Raw genomic sequence first — 14,537 nt, 5'->3', positions numbered from 1 at the left:
GATCAGTCTATAAGGTAGCTAATTGTCTCTTGAGATTTATAAAACAAACCAGGAAAGCATTTTTAAAGAAGCAGAAATGGTGGAAGAACTAGGCCAGTTGGCTTATTACGTATCAGATTGGAGATAAGGTTAACTGGATTCAGTATGCATGTGTAAAATTATACATACGTTTATATATGGGCATATATATGTAGATAAATACAATCATGTATTGGTTGCTTCCTCATTTCATTTCATATTAAACTTCAGTCTGTCAAGGTTGTCTTTCCTACAGTGCCTTCGTAAAATGCAACATCCTGATGTTAAATCATATAACTGCCAAGCTTTTCTTATTCTCACAAAACTCTCAGTGACTGGAATGAATGTTGGGGACTGATTTTCTCTGTTTACCATCTGTATGTAAATACACAAGAAATGAAAACGAGACTCATGGCACCATTATTATGGTCTAACAGCAATATTCTAGTAATGCTTCCGTCTAAGACTTACCTTTGCTAATTTTCATGCTTGCCGTGTTCTTTTGTTTCATTTACATCACAGCTAAAGATGTCTAGCATGCTTTCAAGACCTAAATATACTTAAATGCAAAATAACCTAAAGCATGTAAAATCAGATAAAAAGTATGTTTCTTATGATAGTGAGATAATCAATACAATCATTTATATGTTATATAATGATCTAACACAGACACGGGGATTGCAAGCAGGTTTCTCTAGGGTACAAAATTATGCCACCAAATTGTACAAAACAGATTTTCCTTTAACATTAAATTCACGGTTACTGATGAAACACAACATGATTAGTTGTTTTCTGAAATTCTGTCCAAAACCATGAACTAACCTAAATCAGCATTTTAAACTTAAATGCCCCCAATAAAGTTCTCAATTTGGGATATTCTCCCCAGATCTTATTGTTTGGAGTTTCCATGTGTGTCACCGAAGGACATGGAGCCATTGAAATTTGAGTTTTAGGTAGGTAATTCTTTGTGCTGGCGCATGTATTGATTGCCTTTTATCTACCTGTACAGCATCACTGTCGGTGCTTTTCACCCCGAGCGAACACAGATGTGTTTTACTAGTGCAGCATGTGATAGCATTGTAAAATTTGAGAGTTTCTTTTGTGGCTTTAAGTCATAAATTCAGAAGAGGCATTCAGGTTTTCATGCTTCTGGCTCACTACACCCAAAGTTCTGCTTAGGAAGCTGGTAGAAATGCTGTTTCATCCTGAGACAGGATGTTGCCTGGCTTCATGGCTCACTTCAGTCCGGTGTCGGGCAACTGCTTGTAGGATGGATGCATGTGTCCCCTGAATTTGTCTCCTGCTCTAGTAGGACCTTAACACTTTGTGCAGTGAAAGGTGGACATACGCTATTCCAAGTTACCCACTCTGCAGTCTTTCGTAGGACAGCCAGGGAACTGCTGGCAGGCAGTCCCTGCAGCTAACGCTGATCCACTTGGATGTTTTTAATTTCTCTGAAAAGTGCTGTAGGTCTCCATACCAGTGAGAAACCTAATACAATACCCTTAAACTACTTCTTAACTGGTTTTGATCTTGCATTTTTTACTAGAGAAAGAGCCTTTTATTGGTGGTAATGACAGATGTAAATGGCAAGTTCAGAATTTGTATGGCAAGCCCAGGCTTAAGTATAAACATAGCAAAGAGCTGCTGGCAGTCTTTTTTTTTTTTTCCCCAAAAAAGGTTTCGTCTCCTATGCAGCTTTGTGACTTACAACGTTGTTCTGTCTTTGACAGAGGAGAAAATTTATCCTTTCACTTACTGCTGTTAAGGTATCAATAGTTTACCTTATTGACAATTCTTATAATCCCATTCCTACCACTGTAGACCATTCCTGTGCTCAGGTGCCACCATTCTACTCCAGGGAAATGAGACCAGTATGACCTGTATATCTGTCACTGGTTTGACCCAGTCCAATTGTTCTTTCTTGGTATATTTCTTTTTCTCTTTTTTCCTACTTAGGAAAGGCCCTTTTAGTACACTCAGGCCTTTTAGGCCCTTCAGTACACTCCATGCTCTCTTGAACAATGTATCTTTCTATTTGGCTAAGATTCTAGTTTCCTTTCAAAGGTGGATATGGTTTCCCTTTTTCCACTGGTATTCTCCTCTATGCTTTTTATATATTTTGTATTAAGAAAGAGATAGCAGAAAAAAAAAACCCTACTCAAAATATACTTTATGCTTCTGATGTCAGAACACATTGCCAAATGAAGCCCGTAGAGATGAATTGTCTCTTTGTCCATTACAGTCGAATAAAGTGATGCTAGAGTCACTAAAGGCAGTCTAGTAACAAAGCAATTTCTTTCCACATAATTTTCTATGGCATTTGTGGTTTGTGTCTCTGTTCTCCTGTTCTCCATGACTACCATTTTTCCTTCAGAATTTTTAAGTGTCTGCAGGGGACAATCACAAACCGAGGACAAAAACAGATTATTTACCAGTAACTTGAGTTCTCCTACATGATCATTTTCTCCACAGAACCATTTCAGCTCCCCCCTCCCCTATTTTCCTATTCAGAGACAGATTTTCACAGCCCATTTGAAATGAAGTAAGAGGGTGTAGTAGTGACTCACACATCTGCTGGAGGTAAAATGGCATTCAATGCATGCGCTAGTGCAATTTGTACTTACCTGAAATTTGACAACTTCAACAGCTCTTTGATGTCTGACATGGCGTTCTCATAAAATTCTGTAAAAACCACCAATCTGTGGAAGAGGTAAACCCTCCCCCCAGAAAAGGAAATTCAGTTACTGGTAAGTAATACAGTTTTATGAAAGATGTCAAGCCATAAGGATTCCTGCTCATCCCCAATAACCTGCAATAACAGTGCCATTCGTTTATCTAGTGTACCAAATCGATAATTATTATTAAAGTGTTTTACACTGCATATAAATGAACTAAACATTCCAGAATTTTTCATAATTTTTATTATATGAAAATCCAGACACACTTGGCAGAATCATGAAGGCAAAGAGTTTTCTGAGAGCATGAGATGATACTAAATATGCTAGTCTTGAGATGTAATATGGTTTTATCTCCCTGTAAAAATCTGCAATATTTATGCGTCTGATTCTACAGGTATAAAAACTCCAATTGATTTCAGTTGCTTGGAATGAAATACTTAAAAAATAGGAAAAGAAAGAAATAATTCCCCTGCAGGGCTTGACCCAAAGCTAAATGAACTAATACAATTCTCTTGGAAGTCACTGGGCTTTGGATCCTTGTCTTTTGAGCGTGTAACATCTAAACATAGTTAAACTGGTTAGAAACAAAGCTTAGGAAAATTACTAAACAACAGCTGGTGTGTTCATGTCTGCTTCATTCTATTCAACTGTGAAACAATGTTTTTCTTCTTTGCTATGTTATAGGTAAAACATGTAAGAGAAAATATTGTTATAAATAATCCTTTAAAACAATCATGTTTCTGCCTAACCATCAAAGCATCTTTCTATTTACAGACATCTAGGAGCAATAACTTTCTTACTTGTAAATACTATAAACTTTCATTCTATGCAAGAAATGATCAGAATGGCTTCTAAGGACTTTTCTTAAACCTTCCATTTTTTTGTCTTTATTAAACTTTCTTTTTTCTCAAGCTCCTCATAATCTACATTGTGACTTCCTGTGTTTATAAAACTTTTCATGTTTATTTCAGTGGCAGTTTATATTCATTCTAATTTTAATTTTCCACTTTTTATCTTTAAGGGAAAACAGTATATAGGAACAAGCTCTCAGATAATTATTTCACTGATGTAGTTTTGTTTGATTTCAGTCAGCTACTCTCAGTGAGCTCAGAATCAAACCCAGCATGTATTAGGACCGTGATAACCACAAAATTATCAGTAGCTGCATAATTCCCTATACCCTATGACCAGATCAGGAGGGAATATTTCTGGGAATACATCCCATTGGCAGGAACAGGGGAAATTATAAGTCCACATCACAAGTCTGGACCAGATCCTAGTGTAGAAGGGTACAGGAGACAGACATTTTAATGCTGCTTAGACTAGAAGTTGCTTTGTGTGAAAAATGCTTTTTCAGAACAGAAATGTAAACTTACTGTTGTACTTTCTTTTTATGTAGATACCCTGCAGTCACAGCTTATCAATATGGGTGTTATTCCTACATTAGTGAAATTGTTGGGTATTCATTGCCAAAATGCAGCTCTGACAGAGATGTGCCTTGTTGCATTTGGCAATTTAGCAGAACTTGGTAAGTCCACAATATTAATTTCAAATTTACATCCAGTTTTCATCCAGTTGGATCTTAAGACTAACGCAGGCTTTGCACTGATGCTTGTTCTGTTCCGTTTGGTACATTCAGAATTCAAAGCAAACAATTTCTGCTTAACGTCTCTAAAATCTATAGCTGTCTTTCCCTCCCCCCCCCTTCAGTAACTGAAATTTATTTGGGTACTTAGTACAACCTTATGTTTTATGTTAACGTTCTTCAATGCAACTAAGCACATTTTAAATCATCTAAACAGTACTTCCTGAGCGCTGTTGCTTACTGTGAATTATTTATTAATAATATAAATTATGTATCCTAGTGTAGCTCCATGAAGTTATATCAGGATTAAATTTGGCTCATGGAAATCACTGAATGAAACAGAGACAGGCATAGTTCATAAATCTGCCTATACAATATTCTTTTAGGTGTAGAGTTTGAACATGTTCTAGTCTAAATACTTATATGTATAAATCATGAATACTACTAGCTGTAGATATTATTTTCAGCAAGTTTAGTTACAACTTCATTTAAATTGAAGAAGTTTGTGGTCCTGTTTTTATCCAATGTCTTTGCAGGTAGATTAGTATCCATTGGAATTCCATCAAGTGTAAACCAACAGGCTGTTAGACCCCCTGTTTTGTTATCACTTGTATTTTACACTGCTGTTCTTTTGTTAACCTATTTTCTGAAATTTTAGTCTTAAGAGTTTTTTTGCACTGAAGTACAATATCAGAGTAGTTATGATATGATATCATCCTGTATTTCTAAGAAGATTTCAGCAGTTAAAATATGAAAAATATATCTGTGAGTTTGTACTGTTTGGTGGCCTGAAGTTATTCACAATTAATAATTCCTAAATACATAGATTTCAAGGCCAGAGAGACTATCATGTTATCTAGTGTAGTCTGATCACACGCATAATACCTTTGCTTATAGCAGACAAGTCTGCTTAACAAACCAACAACTGAAAGAGCCATCAAAATAGCCCTAAAGAAATGAATATATCAGATGTCTTAAAGATGGGCACTGTGTATTGTGTCTGCACAGCAGGAAGTATAATACAAGATGTGTACTAGAAATTCTAGTGCTTAAATGCAACTAAAAACCAGAAGGATTTTAAATATAATAAATGGTATCTTTACTGAGAACTACATTTCCTTTCAATCTTTGGAAAGATCCAGCTCTGTCCAGTTGCATAATAAGAACCATGGGAAAGGAGCTTAACAGCAGCTGCTTCTCTTCCTGTTCCCATACACCAAAAAGATGCTCGTTCTTTAAGATTGGCACAAAATTAATTTAGCTTGTAATACTTTTATCTCCCTTAAGCAACAGCTTAGTCAATCACATTGTAACAGTAATATTTTATTTTTGCCTTTTAACTTCAGGGAATTTTATTATGCAGTTGTCATTTTTTATCACTTAAGAGACAACTGCATTGCACAGATCCCTTGAGAAGCATTATATGAAACTTTTATTCTGTGTCAAAGCAGGTCAAAAACCCAATAAAGAGAGTGATGTTCTGCTTTTAAAAACACTGGAACAATCAAAAATCCTCTTAGAATATGTTATGTACTTCTGCATATTGAGAGAAACCAATAATGGGATATGCACAAAAGGGTCTAGGTCTGCAGTTCATGCTTTTCCCCAGTCCTTGGGGTTAATTCTACATTAGAATAATCCCTAACCATCCATTAGAGCAGTAGCAAAGGTGCTGGAAGGTTTTCTATCTACAGATGGTCCTCAGGAGGTGGCAACTGCAGAATGCAGAACACCAGCCCCTACCACCTGCACCCCCTGTGATACTGCCAGTGAGTAGGAATAAGATACAGGCAATAGAATAGGAGATGCTTTTGTTGAATGTACATTTGAAGAACCGTTACCTGCTGGCTGATCTCCTGGTAGCAAAGCAGCCCATCTGCAAAGCCACTTTATGCTATCTGTGCAGTATGAAATGGCCCTGCAACAGCCACACACAGGTTTAGAAGGAAATGTCACCATCATAAAGCCATGTAAATACTAAAGCATTCAGTATGACTCTTCATCTCGCCCATAGAAAATGCAGTATATAATCTCCTCTCTTCCTGTTAAGCTGAGGGGAATCAAATGCTTAACAATTTTTGTAATTTACTGTTTCTATAGCTACCTTTACATTCTGTTGGGCAGAAACAGCCCCAACAGCCTTGATCATATATTTATATATTTTTAACACCCTTAGTCATAATTAATTCAAGTCAGTACATTTATCTTAAAGTGTTAGACATTTGTCTTTTTATTTAGTGACAAGCATGTCTATTGTTCTTGTCTGTGAAGAGCACTATTAGTCATCTTACCGAATAAACCTGGTAATAAAGAGAAAAAAATAGTCCTACCTTTTGATGTGGTTTGTTGACTTGATACTGAGTTTTTCCTTTTGCTTCACAGAGTCAAGTAAAGAACAGTTTGCCTACACAAACATCGCTGAAGAGCTTGTGAAACTGTTCAAGAAGCAAATAGAGCATGATAAAAAAGAGATGATTTTTGAAGTTTTGGCTCCCCTGGCAGAAAATGGTGGGAAATTGATTTTTTTCCCTTACGCTGTATTTTGTTTATTCCCTTGTATATATTTTGGTATATCAGTGTCTTTCTCAGGGACTAAATGCAGAGTAACTGGCTGCCTTGTTCAAAAGCCACCGTGACTGATCCTCATGGTGATAGTTTCATATAAAGTGTATGAGTCTTGTCTGAGCATATGACAGGAGCCAAAAAATTGTTGATGCTAATTTCACCTCTGATTCACTCTATATACGATTATGTTGTATTCTATTTCCCTGTAACCACAGTAGGAATATTAAAAGCGGCTTTTTAAAGGGCTTTACAATATTTGTCTGCAAAACACGGGCTCAAGCGTTCATAGGCCGTTACAGCACCAGGACATGAGTCATTATGTCATTTTCTGGGATTGTAGAACCCCTGGCAGTTCCATTTCGTATGGACGTTATTTTTGCAAGGGGCATGTTAATTGCAGAATTAAGAGCTGGATGCTCTCCCCCTATTGTCCATTGACAGATCGATCATATGAATTTAATTTGGGTGTTTAATTTTAATTTGGTCACATATTATGGTAGCCCCAGGAGACCTGAGTTTGGTTCACTGCTCAAGCCGGAGCAGGCAGTGCTGTGTGCCCAGTCAACCCTCCAGGATGTTCCTCCCAAAGTAGCTCTGAGTGGTTTGTGTAACTCCCATCTGCCTGTTAAGGAAACAGAACTGAGTTAACAGGTGGAGCTGGACTGAAGTGGGAAGCACTTCGGAGTATGAAAGGCATCATAGTATTTGGTGGCACTATAACCTTATTTTAATCACCTCAGCATTAAAGATCATTTGAATGGGATAAATTATTAGATAGAATTGTAAACTCTGAAGATTTAGGTTTCATCCAACTGTGTTGTACACACTGTCTGTTTCTTTTTTTACATAATATAAATCAAGATAAATTTTTACTTCAATTTAAGAAGTTGTCTTTTAAGTGGTATGTGAAAACCGAATTTCTTTTTACAGTTCTGAAAATGCATATCTTGGCAAAATATATTCATTTATTATATAATAACTAGCAAGTTGCTAGAAGAGTTCCATCCTTGGAGACTTACACAGAATTGGGTTGAACCTGTTGCGAGTTTGACATATTTAAGTTCAGAGTTTAATTTTTCTTAGCCTATGTTTTATAGTCACAATAAAATTTGATTAGTTTGCTGCTGCTGAACACAACTCAGGTGCTTGCATGGTATGAGGTAGTCAGCTGAACTCTTCCACTGTGGATTCAAGGCATACTTAAAGGAGTTCACTGTGCTGGTACCATTTGGGTGCTTTTGACTGTAGATAATTAGCAATAGGTCGGAAGGCAAAAACATCTAAAGTATTTGCAGAGTCTGCATTTTAGTAGTTGGGGTTTTTTGAGGCGTTTTTTATGTTTGTTTTGGTTTGCTGCTGTTCAAGCACACTGGTGTAGCAATTTGTATTTCAAACCACAGAACATTGTAACATGGTATTTTGTAACTAAGGGAACTCTCTATATTTTAAAGTACCTGGGTGCAAAAGTGCAAAAAGATTAAAAAAATCCTGACTGGATATTTTGCATTCCCTGACAAAGTTCATGAGAAGGTCAGCTGCTCTTAGAGGAACAATTAATTTCACGCAGACAAAAAGCCTAGTGACAAGAGGAAATTGAGATTCATTCAGAGTCTTCCTTCACCAGAGGCAGAACTGTTTCCTCACCTAACTGTTGCTTGTAAACTATGTGACAAAAATACTTCCAAAGCTTTGGCCTTCAAAAGTATTTCAACTTTGCTTAAACTTCTTATTGTTAAAACACCCATTTCACACAGAAAGCTAAGAGAAATCAATTTGTTTGCACGTTTCTGCAGTAGTTTGACTGTGCTTTCTAAAATCAGCATGCAAAAACTACCAGAATCACTTTCACTGATCAGAAAGACATAACATGGCATCAGGCAGCCTGCCAGACAACCTTAACAGAAAGGGAGATTAGGCATGTAAAGGAGATTTCCCAGCTTCAAGTTCACAGGGAAAAACCTGTTAAAGATTATGTTGTAGAAACAATAGAAAAAACATTACTCCCAAATCCTATGTCACCACCTGAAAAACATGTTTATCACCTCTGTTGAGCCTCATTGCCAATAACAACTAAGAAATTAGTTTACCTCATTAGTTTCCAGTTTTTCTTCAATCACATTTCTCTCCCAACCCAGCCTTTTGGGTTTGGCCCTACTGTACTTCCAACAAACAGCACAGATTCTGGCTCAGCTAAAAGCAATGACTGATGACTTGCTCTTGAGATTTCATCAAAAAGTTCTATGTGTCATACTTGCACATCTCAGTAAAGTACATGAAACAATAAGAAACCCCAAGTTTGTTCTGCAACACAGTCCAAAGTCTTTTGAAAGCCCAAACATAGCACAGTCCTTATGAGTCTGCTGCATGGTGACTGAGATGCCAGAAGTTTGCTGTAGAGAAATACCCTCATTTTTGAGAAGTCAAGAGCAGCTCCATGCAGCTTCAGTGTAAAATTTTGCTCTACAGGCATTCCAGAGCAGGGGGAATGCCTGGTAAATGAATAAAGTTGGCCCTGAGAATTTAAGATAGGGAAGTTGCAAGTTTTATCTACCCAAGCTCTCTTTGAAACCACTGACATCGCTGCTTCCTTTCACAGTCTGTCCTGCATGTTTGTAAAATAGATGTATTTAAAATCATGATTCTTACTTCTATTATCCATACTATTCTTCAGATGTCATTAAACTGCAGCTTGTTGAAGCAGGCTTGGTGGAGTGCTTACTTGAGATTGTCCAGAAGACTGTGGACAGTGACAAAGAGGATGATATTGCAGAGCTTAAAACAGCTTCTGATCTTATGGTTTTATTATTGCTTGGAGGTGAGTACGGTGTGTCACTATCTTCTGCAAAGCAACAACAGATACTTGTAATGCCATTTGGCTGCTGAATTTTACTATTTATTAATTTTCTAAATAACCTAGAGGACCTGCTACCTGCCAGTTAACATTTAATAGGTCAGATTTTGTCTCTCATCCCATTGCAAGAATGGATTAATTGTAGTGAAGCCAGCAGAGCTTCACAAATATAAAGAGAATTTTCCCTAACAAACACTTCTTTGGCTTGCTGATTGTCTGTGCTTTTCTACCCCAGATGAATCCATGCAAAAGTTATTTGAAGGAGGAAAAGGCAGTGTGTTCCAAAGAGTACTTTCATGGATTCCGTCCAATAGCCATCAGCTACAGCTTGCAGGAGCATTGGCTATTGCAAATTTTGCCAGAAATGGTAAGAATATGCCATAATAGCTTATGTAAATTTATCTGTGCCCTTCTATCATGCTCTGTCTGTACAGCTACAAACAAAAACTGTATGTTGCGGTAAACCTGATATTAAGCTATACAGCAACATCAGTAGTTTTATACTTTATAACCCTGAAAAGTGTTAAACCTACTTTAAAAAATACTGTTTCACATTTGTAGAGGTATAGGGGATTTCTGCTGCCTTCAACCATCACTCTTAAATTTGTCATGAGCATTGCAGCTCCCATTGATGATGGTGGTCAAATTCTCAGCAATGAAATCTAGAAATGAGCAAGGAAATGGGTAACCCTTCTATTCTTAAAAAGCTCTTGTAAAAATCTTAGTAATAACCTTCCATTCACAAGTGACTTATCTCACACAGACGGAAACTGCATCCATATGGTGGATAATGGCATAGTTCAAAAGCTGATGGATCTGCTAGACAGACATGTGGAGGATGGAAATGTAACTGTGCAGCATGCTGCACTGAGTGCTCTCAGAAACCTGGCTATTCCTGGTAAGCCTCACTTTGCATTGCTAATTACCCGAAGGTGAAGTTCTGTTCTCCCTCTGCCCCCCTCCAGGGGATGAGGGAGGGAGAACTCTCTGAGTCCTAGAGGCAGGTCAGACTGCTGCTTTTCATTCAGGCCCGTCATTGCTTTTATGTCTTCTGCACAGCAGCCGTGACAAGCAGTTTATATATATCACAGGCACATTGACCATTCCTTTGCAACTTTGATCCCACGTATTATCCCTCATCACGGCAAGGGCAGCTTTGTAATGGGCAGGGAGCTGAGGAGGCCTTGGATATGATTTCTCAATCCTTTCTGTCTCCAGAGCACTGTATTTCTACTTTTTTTTGTTTGTTTGTTTCATTTGGGATCTCTCTCACAGCTAAAGGGCCCCCACCAGGGAGCAGTGCCAGCTTTGTTGAAACACTGCATCTTACTGTAACTTCCTGATGCTTTGACAATTCCCATATTAGAGCTAGAAGTAGACTGCTAGAATAGCCAGCCTATTGCAATTAGTTACTGTTTGTAGGCAATGAACTGAATGCTAATTTTTTCATTTTAATAACTTAATTTGTATGAGTTTAGATTACCCAAGCATAAAAGGCAGGGCATATGCACATAAAAACAAAGCACGTTTCTAATACTTGCATATGCTTTCTCATACCAAGCCAAAAATAAGCCTTTCATCCATTTAACCTTATTTTACTATTTCCAGTTTTGGCAAACCAGAACTTTCTAAAAAATGATCATGCGTACATAACTAAACCCATGCAGCTTCACAGCATGCCATTTGCTTACGTTTCTCAGCTGAGCAATGCTATTAGCTTCCATCAGTCGGCAAGCTTTCCTGTAGCCTATGCTCAAAAGCATGTCTGCCAGAGACCTACTTAAGATTTCATGTATATTGTTACAGAAAAATGAGCAAGTAATAACCAGCCTCAGTGATGAACTGCTTATTAAACACTACTTTGAATATGAAAGAACTACTTTTTTCTGAGTACAATATTGGACCACATTTGCACCTTACATATATTTCAGACAGCTCCATGAAAGTGTAAAAAGGTAGACTAGAGGAGGGGATGAATGAGAGTTTGGAGGGGCAATACAAGGACTACAGGCTCCGGACATGTCAGGCCACGTGTTGTTTGTATAAAGTATTCAAACCAGGCAAGAGACTATTGTGCTACTTAGGTGCTTTAGTTCCTTTGCCTGTGTGAAATAGAAGAGTGTTGTTGGGAACCAGAGAAGATTCCTCATATTTTGGGGTGCAAGTACCAGCCTGGGCTTCTATTTGATGCATTTTGTGGAAGACGCCTTTCCCAGAGAAAGGGGGAAAAGTCTAACCTTCAGTTTACGTTCAGGCTGAACACTGAAAATGTTGTGCATAGTAGGAAAAAGCACTTAATTTCATACCTGTGTCTTAGCAACTATGACATTTTTTCCACAACGCAGCATTGTCAGTGCACACTCATGTTCCTGAAGTCTGTGTTCACAAGCTATTTTTCAAACCGCGTCTGAAAATTTGCTTCAGGACTGTCTTGGAAATAAACTGCATCTTCCAGAAATGTTCTTGAGATCATCCCTGTTCTTTATTCATGCAGTTGTAAATAAGGCTAAGATGCTATCAGCTGGTGTTGCAGAAGCTGTATTGAAATTTCTCAGATCGGAGATGCCCCCTGTTCAATTCAAGTTGCTGGGAACATTAAGAATGTTAATAGATGCACAAGGTAAAAATAAACTGTTCTCTATGTTAAGTGATTCTCTTTGGTTCGGTTTGTGATATGCTGCCAAGATTCTTACAAGAGAGAAGCAAAGTTTTTTTTAAAACTTTATTCCTGAAGTGTTGGAATAAATCTAATGCATACACAAAGGAATAAGAATGTGGGTTGGGTTTTTTTCAGAACTCCTAAATTGACTGCCAGGGACCCTCAGAATAGGGGTAGAATGCTTATTTACTTCTGTACTTCAGAACTCTCCTACACTGTCACATTACAAGTATGTATTGAGGCGTATTTTAAGCTACCACTCCTGTTTGGCTGTTCACTTACTGCATTTCCTGGCTGTACCTAGCTCCTTGGAACAGACTAATGCACTTGTTAATTGATAAACTGCAGTTTCAAAATGAACAAGCACCTTTTAGTTTAACAGCTTGTTCCAGGATGAGGATTTATAAAATCCGAGGTCTACTAAAATCTCAAAGTATGAGAGAAGCTAGCCAAGTATTTATTTTTGACCCAGCCCTGCAGGTTCTTTCAAAAGATCCATTCTAGTTCTAGCAAAACTATTAGATGTGATATAGAAATTCATCGAAAGATTGTATGTGACTTACAGTCTATAAAACCAAATCTAACTGACCACAGTGCTCCCTTCTAGCAGCAGTCCCTCCTGGTTTTAAAATTTTGAGCTAGCTCATCTGGGGCTGTGACATCACCTGTATTTTCCCTACTCTTAATCAATGCACATGCCTCATTAGCTGGCCGGTAAGCTGTTTTTAAAAACTGGATTATGAAGTTTTCCTGTATTTTGTTTTCATTTTGACTGGCTTTACTTGCTTCCATGCAACCTAGACTTCTCCCACTATCAGTGCAAGCTAGTGAAGTTCTACTAACTCCTTCTAGTTAGTAACTTGCAGCTTATTTTTCTAGCACTTGCTTTAAAAAGTGACAACTTTTTTGTTGTGTTGTTGGCTCCGGCATCATGTAGCAGAAGCAGCTGAACAGCTGGGCAAAAATGTAAAACTGGTGGAACGATTGGTGGAGTGGTGTGAAGCCAAGGATCACGCAGGTGTGATGGGAGAGTCCAACAGACTACTTTCTGCACTTATACGACACAGCAAATCAAAAGTAAGTTAGTGGTGAAAAAGCTTGTAAGAACTAAGAGTTACCTCTGCACTTGGTATTGGTAGCCAAGCCCTTCAGTATGTAATCCTTCTAGAGAGCCAGGTTGATTAATTCATGGGTTACATCTCCTCCACCTCTGGGACACGCCAGTCAGACACAAGCAACAGGTTTAAATGCTCACTGGAACTATGTAGTTAAAAAGACGACAAAAACAAGGCAATGCAATTTCAGAGTGGCAGGGCAGTTGAAGGAACACTGTTAGGATTCACGTGGCTAAGTCGTGACTCATTTTTATATGTATTGTATCCTGTAGAAGTTCAGCATGCCATATTTTCTACATTTTTAATGATGCTAGATATGAAAAATCGCTGCACTCAATTGTTAAGATCTTGCTATATATTTATATAAAATGGAGATCTAGAAATTATCTGTCCCCCTACTCTTCATACAGCATACTTCAGAGTTTTAAGATTCTAGTGGGTCATTACAAATGATCATTTATTCTGAATTCTAACAGAAGTTTGGTTGTACATGGCAAAAGGTATGACGCTAAGAGAAACTGTGGAGCAGGAATTCTGTCTCTGGGATCACCTTCTCATCAACCTTTACATAGCAGCTCAAGTCCACCTCCTTGCTCAGGAGAGTATTAGGCAAAACACAGCCTTAGAAGGGACAAAAGCATCTCCTCTAGAAACAAGCTATTTCAGGCTCAGACTTCACTGATGTGAACACAGGCTGCATGACTGAGCTTAAATAGCAAGGGTGGTTTGGAGAACTCAGACTTTAACAGTGACCTCTTCATTCATGCGTGGCATTTACGAAGTGAAAAACATATTGCGGACCTGATCTATTGAGCCTCTCCAAAAGCAAATCAACAGGCTTTACAGACATTTAAAGCATTGCTGATTTCTAATACTACTGTCTCTTTTTCATACCCATTCTCCATTTTATGTTCAGCCGCAAAACCTGATCAGGTTTCATTTTTTCTGAGTTCTCATTTTTTCTACACCCCACACATAGAGTCCCTGAGGCGCACGTTTATGGCAAACACTGCCACACCTGTGAGTTTTTATCAATACTTTCTACAGCAAAACAGAATTCAGT

At 37.9% G+C, this 14,537-nt stretch overlaps 1 protein-coding gene across 11 annotated transcripts in view; it reads left to right on the top strand.

Annotated features, from left to right (window-relative positions):
* Positions 1–14,537, top strand: part of RAP1GDS1 (Rap1 GTPase-GDP dissociation stimulator 1) — a 101,471-nt gene that overhangs the window by 79,107 nt on the left and 7,827 nt on the right. For 10 of the 11 annotated variants that reach the window (XM_080369010.1, XM_080369014.1, XM_080369015.1 and 7 more), the window contains 7 exons: positions 4,099–4,227; positions 6,667–6,792; positions 9,521–9,664; positions 9,936–10,067; positions 10,464–10,598; positions 12,195–12,320; positions 13,297–13,436. In XM_080369010.1, coding sequence (XP_080225136.1) covers positions 4,099–4,227; positions 6,667–6,792; positions 9,521–9,664; positions 9,936–10,067; positions 10,464–10,598; positions 12,195–12,320; positions 13,297–13,436 — 932 coding nt within the window. The remainder of the gene's footprint in view (positions 1–4,098; positions 4,228–6,666; positions 6,793–9,520; positions 9,665–9,935; positions 10,068–10,463; positions 10,599–12,194; positions 12,321–13,296; positions 13,437–14,537) is intronic. The other variant, XM_080369016.1, reaches the window with a different exon arrangement.

The sequence above is a fragment of the Falco punctatus genome (assembly GCF_963210335.1).
Source record: "Falco punctatus genome assembly, chromosome: 1".
NCBI lineage: Eukaryota > Metazoa > Chordata > Aves > Falconiformes > Falconidae > Falco > Falco punctatus.
The sequence above is the reverse complement of the archived record's forward strand: the minus strand, read 5'-3'. Positions and strand labels throughout refer to the sequence as shown.